Source organism: Ictalurus furcatus, chromosome 20, assembly GCF_023375685.1.
Source record: "Ictalurus furcatus strain D&B chromosome 20, Billie_1.0, whole genome shotgun sequence".
In the NCBI taxonomy this organism is placed as follows: Eukaryota; Metazoa; Chordata; class Actinopteri; order Siluriformes; family Ictaluridae; genus Ictalurus; species Ictalurus furcatus.
The window spans coordinates 4621072-4634778 of record NC_071274.1 but is presented as its reverse complement, the minus strand read 5'-3'; the positions used below and the strand labels follow the sequence as shown (position 1 = coordinate 4634778).

At 40.2% G+C, this 13707-nt stretch overlaps 1 protein-coding gene across 7 annotated transcripts in view; it reads left to right on the top strand.

Annotated features, from left to right (window-relative positions):
• LOC128624150 (zinc finger protein 236-like) overlaps positions 1-13707 on the top strand; it is a 34847-nt gene that overhangs the window by 15151 nt on the left and 5989 nt on the right. For 5 of the 7 annotated variants that reach the window (XM_053651540.1, XM_053651544.1, XM_053651543.1 and 2 more), the window contains 16 exons: positions 499-785; positions 976-1062; positions 1234-1370; positions 2434-2516; positions 2754-2905; positions 3045-3227; positions 6352-6640; positions 6857-6960; positions 7366-7779; positions 9949-10094; positions 10223-10397; positions 10542-10739; positions 11831-11980; positions 12069-12208; positions 12302-12397; positions 12584-12727. In XM_053651540.1, coding sequence (XP_053507515.1) covers positions 499-785; positions 976-1062; positions 1234-1370; positions 2434-2516; positions 2754-2905; positions 3045-3227; positions 6352-6640; positions 6857-6960; positions 7366-7779; positions 9949-10094; positions 10223-10397; positions 10542-10739; positions 11831-11980; positions 12069-12208; positions 12302-12397; positions 12584-12727 — 2785 coding nt within the window. Of the gene's footprint in view, positions 1-498; positions 786-975; positions 1063-1233; positions 1371-2433; positions 2517-2753; positions 2906-3044; positions 3228-6351; positions 6641-6856; positions 6961-7365; positions 7780-9948; positions 10095-10222; positions 10398-10541; positions 10740-11830; positions 11981-12068; positions 12209-12301; positions 12398-12583; positions 12728-12990; positions 13234-13707 lie in introns of those variants that run through there. The other 2 variants (XM_053651546.1, XM_053651541.1) reach the window with 2 other exon arrangements.

The following is a 13707-nucleotide window of genomic DNA, read 5'->3' as shown; positions in this document are numbered from 1 at the left end:
TTTAAAAATAAAGATTAACGGTTTGGTGTTTAAAGTTCTAGATTGATTGGGGTAAGGGATTAATTTAGAGATTAGGGATTGATTTAGATATTAGAGTTTAGAGTTTAAAAATAGAAATGTACAGGTTTAGTGTTTTAAATTGGGGTAAAGTATTAATTTAGAGATTAGAAGTTTGGTATAAAAGTCTAGATTGAGGGTTAGGGTTTAAAATTATTGATTGTAGGTGGGAGTTTAGAGATTATGGTTTAGGGTTTAAAACTGGAGCTCTGGGATAGAGTTTATAATACTGATGTAAGGAAGATTCAAAATGGAATGACATTTCAGACTAGGGTTAAGGTATAGGCTTAAGGTTGAATTGTTTAGAGTCATTTTGTGGGATTATAATTTAAGAGCTAATTGTTTATAATTGAGGAGTTTTCCGATTAAGCTTTTGGAGCTATAATTTATGTCTTATGAATTTTGGTTCTGACTTTAGCACCTCTTGTTACCTGTGTGCAGGTATGAATTGGCTCAGCAACTTCGACAGCAGCAGGGCTCATCTGAAGCCCCGCCTCTGGAAGATCCAATGGGTGGGGCCAATACTGTGGAAGTCCCATTGGGTGGAACCAGTGCATTAGAGGACCCAATGGGTGGGGCTAACACAGTAACTCATGACCTGCAGGTTGGAGCAACAGGATTGGCCACATCCAGTTCCATTATGGGGGCGGGGCCTCAGGCCATGATGCAAGTGGTGAGCGGAAACCAGACAGTGGCGCTAGGAGAAGCACCTATGGTACAGGACGCAGGTGAGACACACACACACACACACACACACCTGTTATAATAAACCTGTACACACAGAAGGCACAGCTCCATTTTGATGCAAAAGCACTTTGTGTGTGATTTCTGAGGTTTGTGTGTGTCCAGTAGCATCCTGTACACTCTGTCTGTCTCTCTGTCGCTCTCTCTCTCTCTCTTTCTCTCGTCCCCCCACAGAGTCGTTTGTGAACGCGCAGCACATCAGCCAGTACGGGACACAGACCCTCCAACAACCTTCATATGACCAACCTGCACTGACACAAGGTCTCTCACACCCTCCCATGTCCTGTTCACACTTCACCATGTCCCTTCACACTTTCCTTTTTTTGTGTTCTCTTTGGCTGTCCATCCTCTCTTGTTTACTTGTCGTACACATTGAGATTTTCATCATCTTTATCAGAGGACGTAGTGTTGAGAGTTGACGTGTGTATGCAGGTTTCTCCATCTCCGAAGGGTATGCCCAGCATCCCACTCTTTCCTCGGTGCAACAGCTGCAGGATTCGAGCACGCTGGAGTCGCAGGCACTGAACTCCACCTACACGCAGAGCTTACTGAATGTGCACACCACAGAGGTACACACATATACACAGTTATGAATTGCTCATTAGCTTAATGCAGGTTTTTAAAAACTGGTGAAGAAGTGGGTCAACGGTGTTCAGTACGGCAAGTTCTGTCCCTAATCTTTCCTCTTCCGCAAAAAATGCCCAGGACTCAGTGATCAACAGTTGGCACAGCAAGTCTTTAGGAGTCATACTACGGTAATGTAATACCAATTAGAGGTCGACCGATAGTGGATTTTACCGATACCGATAACTAAGTCGGGTGTACCTACCTGCCTATAACCGATTGATCAACTGATTACATACTGAAAACATAACACTCAAAATAAAATATTGCTGAACTTTATTACAAAAATAAACAGTTCCGACTGTACCATGAAAATGTACAGTACTTTAAAAAATGAAATAAATATGCACTACCAGTCAAAAGTTTGTGGACACGTGACTGAAATGTTTCTCATGAGCTTAAAAACCTTTTGATTTGAAGGTGTGTGATTTAAATGTTTGAAATCGGTGTCGTAGACAAAAATATAATCGTGCCGACGTATTCATTTCTTTCATTAGAAAACTAACATTTTATTTACAAAAAAAAAAACGTTTTAAACGGACGACTCGGAGCGAAATATTCCGAAAAGCAGCCGATAAGTTTGGCGCGTCGGTGTGAACTCCTTTTAATCCTGTTTAAAAAGCATCTCAGGGAAATTCTTCAAGAAATCGGTTGAGAAACTGCCAAGAATACATTTCTGGAAATTCTAGGTGAAAAGGAGGTCTACTTTGAAGATGCTAAAATATTAAATTATTTTGATTTATTTTGGATTTTTTATCACAACATAATTCCCATAGTCCCATAATTCCCAGAGTTTTGATTACTTTATTATTATTCTAAAATGTGGGGGAAAAAAATAAATATAAAGATTGAGTGCATTTAAACTTTTGATCAGTAGAGCATAAATATTAATATGTATTAACTACACTTAGCATCGAACTTTCATGAATTCCACCATACTCTATTAAAATGGGATCATACATGAGACTACTAGTGTGTGTGTGTGTGTGTGTGTGTGTGTGTGTGTAGACGACGGTTTTGCTACAGGATTCAAATCGGACGGATTATCAGGATGACGAGGACGAGGAGGAGAACAGCAAGAGGACTTACAGGTAAGCTATATTCACAAAACCTTCCCATACGGGCGTGAATTAAATTCAGTGTATAGAAAGATAGATGATAGATGGTATTGTTTGTGTGTGTGTGTGTGTGTGTGTGTGTGTATATATATATATATATATATATATATATATATATATATATATATATATATATATATATATATATAATACATACACACACATACATGTGTATATATACATGTATGTGTGTGTGTGTGTTCTGTACAGGTGCAACGTTTGTGATAAAGGCTTTAAGAAGTCGAGTCACCTGAAGCAGCACATTCGCTCACACACTGGCGAGAAGCCATATGGCTGCAACCTGTGTGGGCGGAACTTCGTCTCCACCGGCGTTCTCAAATCACACCTGAACACGCACACAGGTAATCCACACTTAGGCATGCGGCCAATCAGCTACGATCGGGATGTATTAATATTTAGCATGCATGAAAGATTTGGGAGGCTATGTGTTTTTGGTCACCAAGATCAAGTCTGTCTTTCTGCATGTGTGTCTCTCTGCAGGCGTGAAAGCGTTTAAATGTAACGTGTGTGACGCCTCCTTCACCACTAACGGCAGCTTGAATCGTCACATGATCATCCACCTTAACACGAAGCCGTTCCGATGTACCCTTTGTGAACAGAGTTTCCGCACGCACCTGCTACGCCGCAAACACATGAAGCTCTTTCATGCTGTCGGGCCCAGAGGTACAGCATGAACAGCAATGATATTATTATTATTATTATTATTAACAATTAGCGTTAAGCATCAGAAACAAGAAGCTGTAATACTGTACATAATCCTCAGCATAATAAACATGAAAGAGTCCCATTGAGATGTTTTATGTAAGGAAGAAAATATGACCGGGTGTGATTTTATAGGAAAGTACTCAACATGAGTTACTGTTAGCACCCTACAGGCTATTTTGCAATAACAGCACTTCCTTAATGGTTTAATTCCTTCTAAAATTGTTTAATTCCTTCTAACGACTGTTTTTATGTTTTGTGATAGTTCTTCACGAGTCCCTTGTTTGTCCTGAGCAGTTAAACTGCCCACTGCTCTTCAGAAAAATCCTCCAGGTCCTGCACATAATTTGCTTTTCCAGAATCTTCTGAATATTTGACCTCCTTTCCAACAGAGATCCATGTTTTCACACTGAGGACAACTGAGGGACTCGTACACGACTATTACAAAAGGTGGAAACATTCACTGAGGCTGGAGAAGGCAATACGATACATTAAGAACCGGGGGGGGTAAAGCACAAAATGTTATACTAATTATCCGTTTTTAACTTGCATTTCATTTTGTGAAATGTCCATGAAACAAGTTCCTGTTATCACTTACATTAAGTAATAAGTAAGATAATAAATGCTGTTTGGGCAAAGTCCTCCATCCTAAATACTTAAACGTAAACAAACAGCCATGACCAAAAACGGTGAGACCGGAGACTCCTTCCAAAAACGATAAAAAAATATCTCCTTAAAGAAAACTTCACCATGCATGTTTTTAAAAAGCTGTTTATGTGGAGTCCTTGTGAATTAGTTACTATGGAAGCAATAATATATTAGGACAAGCGCATTAATATCAACTTTCTGACTTATCAGATGCGAGATTTCAGCAGTGCCGGGGTGTGACATTATTGTAAAACGATAACAAGGAATATTATCTCATTATCCCTGTCTCCAATTTGTTACTCTTAGCCTGTTACTGATCTACTCATTTTGTAAAATAAATTAGAAGCTTTCAGACACGCTTGGGGTGTGATGTGTTGATAAACGACAAACGTGGTTCGTTAGACAAAATCATTTAAGAACCTTTAGAGAACGTTATAATCAATTTTTTATTATTTTTTTTTTAATGAGCTTTCACTTTTCCTATCTGACTGATAGTGTGATACAGTACTGTGCAAAAGTTTTAAGTTCCCTTTTACGAAACAGGACTCAAGCAGGAAGTAAGCGCAGGAGTAAAGTCTTTATTTACACTTAAGCATGAAACACACGTTTAACTAAGGCAGGAAACACTCGTTTAACTCTAGCCTGAAACACTCGTTGAACTAAGGCAGGAAACACTCGTTGAACTAAGGCAGGAAACGCTCATTTACTATGGCATAAACACTCGTTTAACTCTAGCCTGAAACACTTGTTTAACTAAAGCAGGAAACACTCGTTTACTATGGCATAAACACTCGTTTACTATGGCATAAACACTCATTTAACTATGGCATGAAACACTCATTTAACTATGGCATGAACACTCATTTAACTATGGCATGAACACTCAATTAACTATGGCATGAAACACTCATTTAACTATGGCATGAACACTCGTTTAACTATGACATGCACACTCTTCTAACTATGGCATGAACACACTTTTAACTAGAGCATGAAACTAGGAACAGGAAACTAGACAGAGCATGGACACATTACCGCCTGGCAACATTATACATTCCGACTTTCCTTTAATCCGTCATTACTCTACGCTAATACTGCCCGTCGTGCGCAGCAATGCGAGGGGTTTAAATAACCAGTCACAATTACCTTAATTGCTGACAGCTGGTAACCCTTCAAAACACACCCTCGCACCTCCGACAATAACTGAACCGGGTGGGGACAGAGCAGGAACCAAAACAAGTGCACATGTCCATTGTAAACAAAGTCTTAGTGTCCATGTGCACGCGCTCTCCAGCAGACTGTGCACGTCATCGCCGCAGCGCCATCTGCTGGCGAGATCGTGACACTACCTATTTATTTTAGAGCAAACTTTGATATAGATTTATTTTTTAAAATTTTTTATGACTTCTACATAATCAAGTCGATAAAAAAGAAACATTTTAGTTTCACAAACGTTAGTTTTCCTGCACAAAATTAAACCTTACAGGAAAATGTTTGTATGTCATTAAAGAAAGCAGTGTATTAAGTGGTACGAGACCACTTTTCAGACGGAAAGAAAAGTCTCCAGAAGAACTGAGTCTGCTTCTGCAAGATGCTCAATAAAACTTACGGCTTATTCCCTTATCAAATTTCACACATTGTACCGGAGACTACAAATTTTTTTTTTTTTTTTTTTGCCACACCAAATATTGACTTTGTTCCATTTACTACTGTTTACTGCTTTTTACGGCATTTTATTTTTTTTAATGTAGAAACCTTTAATTTCATTATTTTGAAGGCATCATTTTGTTCTACAGCATTTTCTTTGCATGTGCCTGAAAGGTCAGCACAGTTCTGTAGATCATGGTGCATATGTATTGATTAGTTTGTCAGCGCTGATTGATCAGCTGTCCGATGAGACGATTAGAGCGGAGTCTATATCGTTGGAATAAGATGCCCTCCATACAGACTTCCAATTGTGTACGTGAACATAGATGTGCACTTTCTGCTTAAACAGAAAAAACGAAAGAAAGGAGTAGAAGACGAATGCAAGCACTGATGAAAAGAAAGATAAACTAGAGAAAAACAGTGTATAATCATTAAGAATCTATTGTGTGTGCAAGTTTTATTCCGTCGCTGATATGCCAGCTCATGTTTCAGAAGATTTCACCCTTTAATCTGAAAAAATCTTAAGAAAGCAAGGGTCTAATCGAGTTTAAAATTGACTTCAGATTGCTATGGGCTGATTTGGAAACGCTTCCCTGTTGAAACGCGATCATAAACAGTCTATCGAGATGAATTGTTAATCGTTAATATCACAGATGTTGATATTGGATCTGAACAGGCTCTTTGAGTTTCACAGAATAGTGTGACAAGGGATCTACATCAAACATCAGAGGCTGCTGATTAGACCTGATGGTTTAGTGATCTCATATGTCCTCGCTGTCGATCGCTGCAGTTCTGGATGGAGATGAAGCGATAGTGGAAGTCGATGATGGGGACCCCTCGCTGGCGAAGAGGATCAGGTCGGGCATCATCACGTTTTCAGAGGAGCAGACAGCCGAGCTGGCTCAGAGTGACCCGGGTAATGACGCCTCGGTTTCTGAGAAGGTCCTGATCCAGTCTGCTGCAGAGAGAGATCGCATCAGTGAGATCAAGGATAAGAGCACGCTGGATCTTGAGCCCAAGTTCCCCAACCGCTGCCAGTATTGCCCAAAGAGCTTCAAAAAGCCCAGCGACCTTGTTAGGTACACACACACACACACACACACACACACACATTAAACTAGCCCATCACTGTTAATTCAACTTGTGGTGATAATTGGTATACAATATATAAGAGACAACCCAACAATGTGCCCCATTATTAGAAATACTAGTCGTCTTCAGGTATCACAATTCAACAGCCATTATCTCGCTTGTACTGGCTCATACACCAGTCTGACATCACTGCGTTTCTACAGACATGTCAGGATTCACACTGGAGAGAAGCCGTATAAGTGTGATGACTGTGGGAAGAGTTTCACAGTGAAATCCACACTGGACTGCCACATCAAGACACACTCAGGTGGGTGAGAAGACAAGCCATCAGCGAGTCATCACTTTACATATATAAGCAAATACAAACCTTTTAGACTTAGGCCTTAAGTTTTAGCCTGAACAAAACTTGTAGCCTAAGTGAAGTTATAAAAATGTCTTATTTTCAGTGCAGTGCTACTTTTTTTTGCTGGTAGTTTATTGTGTGTTTTTTTTTTTTTTTTTTTTGTGGTCAGTGTTCAGGCTTATTTTGCAGGTATACAATGGGTTTCTGTTGTTTTAGATTCTTGAAATGTGTTCCAAATATTCCCTATTCCCTACACTCGAGATTCAAATTATTATTAGGATATGTGTGTGAAAGGTGCTGTAGGTGAATTTGTTTGGTCTTTTATTGTTGTGTGTGTGTGTGTGTGTGTGTGTGTGTGTGTGCGTGCAGGTCAGAAGCTGTTTACGTGCCACATGTGCAGCACAGCGTTTTCCACTAAAGGTAGTCTGAAGGTGCACATGCGCCTGCACACCGGCTCCAAACCCTTCAAATGTCCGTACTGCGATCAGCGTTTCCGCACGTCTGGACATCGCAAAACACACATGCTGTGCCACCTGAGGCACGGCCCTGAGAGCAGGAAGTCCAGGCACACCGCTCAAGGCAATGTCATTGCCCAGAATACACCGGGGCAGCAGGCTCCGCCCACCGCTGCCGAATCACTGCCTCCTGTGAGCCTCCTGCATAGTGCGGGTGCTGACCCGAACATCTACATCCACAGCAGCCCAGTCCTGACAGGACAGTACGACCCAAACTTGCTGCAGCAAGGCATCGTGGGACAGACTATCCTTCCAGCTACCATGTCAGGTAATCTGCATATGTGTACACTACATCTACTGTGCCTTGCATAATTATTCACCTCTCACATATTTTGTATTTTGTAAATCATTTTTCATTTCTACATCATTTGGCAAACTATCTTCGCTATTACAGGCTATTTTATGTACATTTATGAAATATAACCCTAGTTCTGTCCGTTTCAGTTGTAACACTACAAAATGTAGAAAGCAGTATTAAAGATGAAAGAGTTTAAAAATCAATAGCAGTCAAATGCCAAAACAATGTTTAATTTACCGTAGCTACAATACAGTATTTGGCTGTGCTATGTGTCGAAATTAAACTGCTAATTAACATGCTGTGGCAGCCAAATCCCTTGGAGATCTAAGCAGCCTGGTACTTTGCCTCACACAGCTAATTGGTGTACTGCGCTCTTCACACAGTTCGTATTGCCTAGTAAGGGGACATATCAAGGCAGGGGGCTGGAATACCAGAGGGGATTGATGCAATGACATTTTAAAAGTCTGTCATTGTGCAAACCTAATTAATGATACTTCAAGGCACTTTTGTAGCGTAAGAGATGCGTCCCCTTGTAATTTCTCTATTTCATTCTAATCCAGACCCGAATATGTACCAGAGGAAGATCACAGTAAGAGCGTTAAGATTCTAATAGGTGTACAGTTCCATCGTGGCAGCTTAAGCGACTCTCTCATTGAAATGATCTACAAAACCAAGTTTAAACTGGGTCTGTATGCTCACCGTGCTAGAAAAGAGGGAAAGGGGGGGAAAAAAGAAAAAAGAAGCAGCGCACCACCTAATAATCAATATGAGGCTCCACACCAGGAACAGTAGGGCACTAGATCTGTTGTTTTGCTCCTGTGAGGTGTTTTTTTTTTCTTTCTTTCTTCTTTTTCTTTTTTTTTTTTTTGCTATTTTTCTTGTTTTATCTGCACTGCACAAGGAGTTCGGTCATATATTTTTAGCCTTTGTATTTAATATTTTAGCATTTTGAAAATAGAGGTTTATTTTGTATCAGAATCGTTCATCCAATCATTCACTCAATTCACCAGAATTTATCCAAATAATCAAATAAAGGTAATTTAAAAAAATAATAATAATTCCCCAGTTCAAGCCAAGTATTATGTGTACAACCTGTCTATGGGCCATAATTCATAACCTTCATATATATCCTCAGGCTTCATTATGTTGTTTGCACCATGAACTTTTGGCACGCTATATAATTAAAAATAAAATGCAAAATAACAGGCTGTGCTGCATCAAGGGCTATTTTATAAGCTGCCAAATAATGGATGGAAAGGTGGAAGCCATATTGTTAAACTAAAACAAATTTGTTGTGATTAAATATTACTGATACAATTCACGAAGCAATATATTGTCTCCTATTAGATGTCTACATGAATGCAAGCCATTTACACTTTCACAGAGCATCATATTGGTCTTTATTTATTTAAAAAATTTAAATTTATGGTCCATTGTATTACATTTGACACCTGATATATTGACCTTTGAAGTCAGTATTTTCTACCCCCTGATATATATTTTTTCTTCCGATTTAAAGGCAGTCGCTTGTGTTTAAAGGTGATTAGCTTGTTTGAATAAATCATTTTAATATTCTGAACGGTGCACCCGGAAAATCAATACGATTGTGTGTATAACCCGACAATGAATACGACAAAATTCCCTCATGTAAATATTGACTTTGTGCTAACTTTATCAACCCATTACAAACACGGTCTCGGAATATACGCACCATAAAGTCTGAATTCGTCTGCTGCGCATATAAATTCAGTTCGTGTGCAGCTCCTTTCTGTTGGCTGAACAATCTTAAATTAAAATCGAACCTTTCTTCTTTATAAGGCCTCAGCACTTTGCCAAGTAGTTTTCAGCTTGCGTTTGGATATTTTTCTTTATTTGAAGTACCACTGTTGAATGAAATTATCCTAGCCGAAGCTCTAAGCTGCAGTAGAAGCCGTCCCCGCGCTCTCTGCAGAACTTCATCCCGCCTTTCCATCCAATTGTAATTTTGTTTGTGCACAGAGCAGATATATTAATTCAGTAAAGACCTCATATCAGCAAAATGGATGAATGTTTTTTCTCCCTTTGTCAAATTACTTGTGGACTAAAAGGGATCTGTGTGTGTGTGTGTGTGTGTGTGTGTGTGTGTGTGTGTGTGTGTAGCGAATGGTGACTTGACAGTGTCTCTAACAGAAGGTTTGGCCACATTAGAGGGGATTCAGCTGCAGCTCGCACCAACAGGTCTGCTTTGTCCCAACGTCCAGATATCCGGCATCGACCCGTCCAACATCAACAACATCACACTGCAGGTAACGCACAATAACTAAAGCAATTATAAGCAGAGTTTTGTACGTTGGAACGTTGGCGGAAGTTTTAAACCACAGCAGAGCAGAAGAATGTGTGTTCTCTGTGTAACTGTGTGTTTGTGTGTGCGCAGATTGACCCTAGTATCCTGCAGCAGACTCTACAGACCGGTGTGTTAAGTATCGACTCCACCCTGTCGTCCCACACCAACGCACACCTGCTGGCCAGTGATGCTACAGGACACACTAACGTTGTGATCCAGAACCCCAGCGTTGCCATCGGCAACCTCACAGAGCAGGAACACACAGGTCTCTCTCTCTCTCTCTCACACTCACACCCACACACAGTGAAGTCTAATATAGGGTCCACACTATGTGTCATGAATCTATTAAACCAGTTAACCAGTTGAATGGTGTGTGTGTGTGTGTGTGTGTGTGTGTGTGTGTGTGTAGGCTCGGAGCAGTTGGCTCAGGTGGTCGGAGCACCGGCACTGGTGGGGAACGGCAGTTCAGGAGCACCGGAGATCACACTCACCATCAGCAACTCACATGCGCACACGCTCCCCCACACACAGACTGACACACACACTCATACCGCTAATACCAACACACTGGCCAATAGTAACCAGGAGATCACACTTACTATATCAGGTACACAGAGACATACACATTACACACAAAAATGTATTTGATCTCTAAACAGCCAGGAACATTTTTACAACATTTTTACTCAGATTTGTTTGGTAAATTGCTAAGAAAATTCACCGTATGACTAAAATTATTTTCATGTGTTATACCATAGTGAGAAATGTCAAGAATGCGTTGTTAAAAAAAACAAAACACTGTTTCTGAAAATACAATACAGTAAGAAGGGGATGTTTATGTGAAATATTCTCATAAACACACAAGAGTATTTAAATGTAGGTTAGCATAACCAGGTTTGTGTTTGGACTGGGCAGCAGGATATTATGCATGTTCATTTAAAAATTCTTCTAAAATTCTAAAGTTAATTCCTCAGATGCTTTTAGTCACTTTATGTCGCTTAATAGCTAATAATAAACAATAATAACTTTATTGATTCTACTACTACTACTAATATTACTACTACAACTACTATTATTCCTACTACTACTACTATTACTACTACTAATATTACTACTATTACTACTACTACTACTACTACTACTACTACTACACCTACTACTACAACTACTATTACTACTACTACTACAACTACCACTATTACTACTACTACTACTACTATTACAACTACTACTATTACTACTACTGTGACTACTATTGCTACTGTTAGTTCCTTTCTCTTACTGTTACTACTAATGCTGTAACTTCTACTGTTGCTGTTACTATTACTTTTGCTACTGTTACTCCTCCTCCTCATCCTCCTACTATTAATACTATTACTACTGCTACTACTACTACCACTGTTACTACTACCATTACTACTGTTTGCTACTGTCACTACTCCTACTACTGTTATTAGTGGTACTACAACCTCTGTTACTACTACTCACGTCAGTTCAATTTGGTTTTATTTATATAGTGCTTTTAACAATGGATAATGTCACAAAGCTGCTTCAAAGAAATCCAGATATATATTGAAATTATTACTGTTACTACTACTTTATAACCATCATCACTATCACATTACTATTAATTTTACTACTACTACTACTACTACTACTACTACTACTACTACTACTAATAATGATAATAATCTCTAGGTCAGGATCTGTTGCCTCCACCATGTGCAGGTGCAGGAGTAGAAATGGGTGGGGCCTTGCCATTGACCACACCTCCCTCAAGCAGCAGCTCTCTGGCTCTCAGTTCCGAGCAGCTCCTCACACAAAGCACTGCCCCCTCCAGCATGGCAGGTGAGAGCCACACCGACAATCACACTTGGCGACCCTTCATTACATTATGACTCATGCATCATCATTGCGTGTGTGTGTGTTACTATAGTTACCACTCTGGCTCCCAGCACCTCTCTCTCCCAGAACATGTCGATGTCATCAGGGAATGTGACCACTGACAGCAACGTCACACTTGCGCTGGCGGATACACAGATGCTGGACACAGTCACACTGAACCTCAACACACAGGTGTGAACACATATACACAGATACAAGACATACAAAATACACTCGCACATCTGAACACACACACATCTTGAGAATGTGTGTGTGTGTGTGCAGGGTCAGCAGTTCCCAGCTGTGGTGTGTGAGGAGGGATCATCAGTGCAGCCTGCAAACAGGATTCAACAGGGTACACCTCAGTCAGAGGAAACCAAGGTAAGTTTCCGCGTGTGTGTGTGAGTGTATCTGTCTTTGTTTGTAAACCTCTGATCTATCTTAATTAGTTAAATGTTACATGTGTGACTAAGCAGTGTCGTGTCTTGGTTTAAATGTGTTAATAACGTGTTAACGTGTGTGTGTGTGTGTGTGTGTGTGTGTGTGTGTGTGTGTGTGTGTGTGAAGGTGGCGAATCAGTGTTTCTACTGCAGTATGGCGTTCCGCTCAGCGGCCGTGCTGCGCCGCCACTGGAGGATAGCACACGGCAAAGAGCGCTGCTACATCTGCAGTGTGTGTAACAAGGCCTTCAAACGGCAAACACACCTCAAGGTGAACATCACTCAGTCTCTCGATCAATATTAATCGCCCCATAATCCTCTCTGTCTCTCCATCATTCTTCATTAACGTGTTAGTCCACCTACCCGAAGGCACTTTATAAACTGTGCCGGTAGTTTGTGTCCCAGGTTCACACGCTTGCAAAGCAGTGGGTTTACTCCAGAACCAGCAGGAGAACTTGTGTGTGGGAGCTTTATGGAAATGGCTCTTCAAAAGTGTGTGTACATGTACAAGTCAGAATTTTTTTTCCCCCGTAGCTCAATGAAACATTGCACAGACTTCACATCAACCCCCGTCAACTGTAAACTACAGCCAGCACGAACAGTCCACCCCTACAGAGGGCAAATCCTGAAAGAAACTTTGAGACAGATGTTGGACAGCTGCTACCAAAAGTGTTTCTGATTAATTGCAGTCATCTCAGTGAGATCTGCCATCCTCCATTGCATCCCCCCCCCTTTCTTTTAAATAATCCTCAGGATGCCACTAATTAAAGCTCTGCAACAAGCACATCACTAGGGAAAATGAACAAAGGAGTGTTGTGTGTGTTAATGAACTGCTGAGTGGAAGTGGCTCTCAGCACAAATAACCTTCCACAACACCTGCTCTGTACTCATGTACTGTATGGGCACTTTATGGAAATGACACTTCAGAAGTGTGTTTGGACAGGGTGCAAGGTTTATGGGAAAGTGTACAGTGTGTAAAGGGAGACTCGAGGGTTGCGAACCCTTTAGAATTGTCTCTCTCTCTCTCTCTATAATATATATATATATATATATATATATATATATATATATATTGTATGCATAAACATAACCTAAAACATCATCAGATTTTCACACATGTCCTAAAAGTAGACAAAGAGAACCCAATCAGACAGAAATATTACACTTGGTCATTTATTAATTGAGGAAAATGATCCAATATTACATATCTGTTAGTGGCAAAAGTATGTGAACCTCTAGTATTAGCAGTTT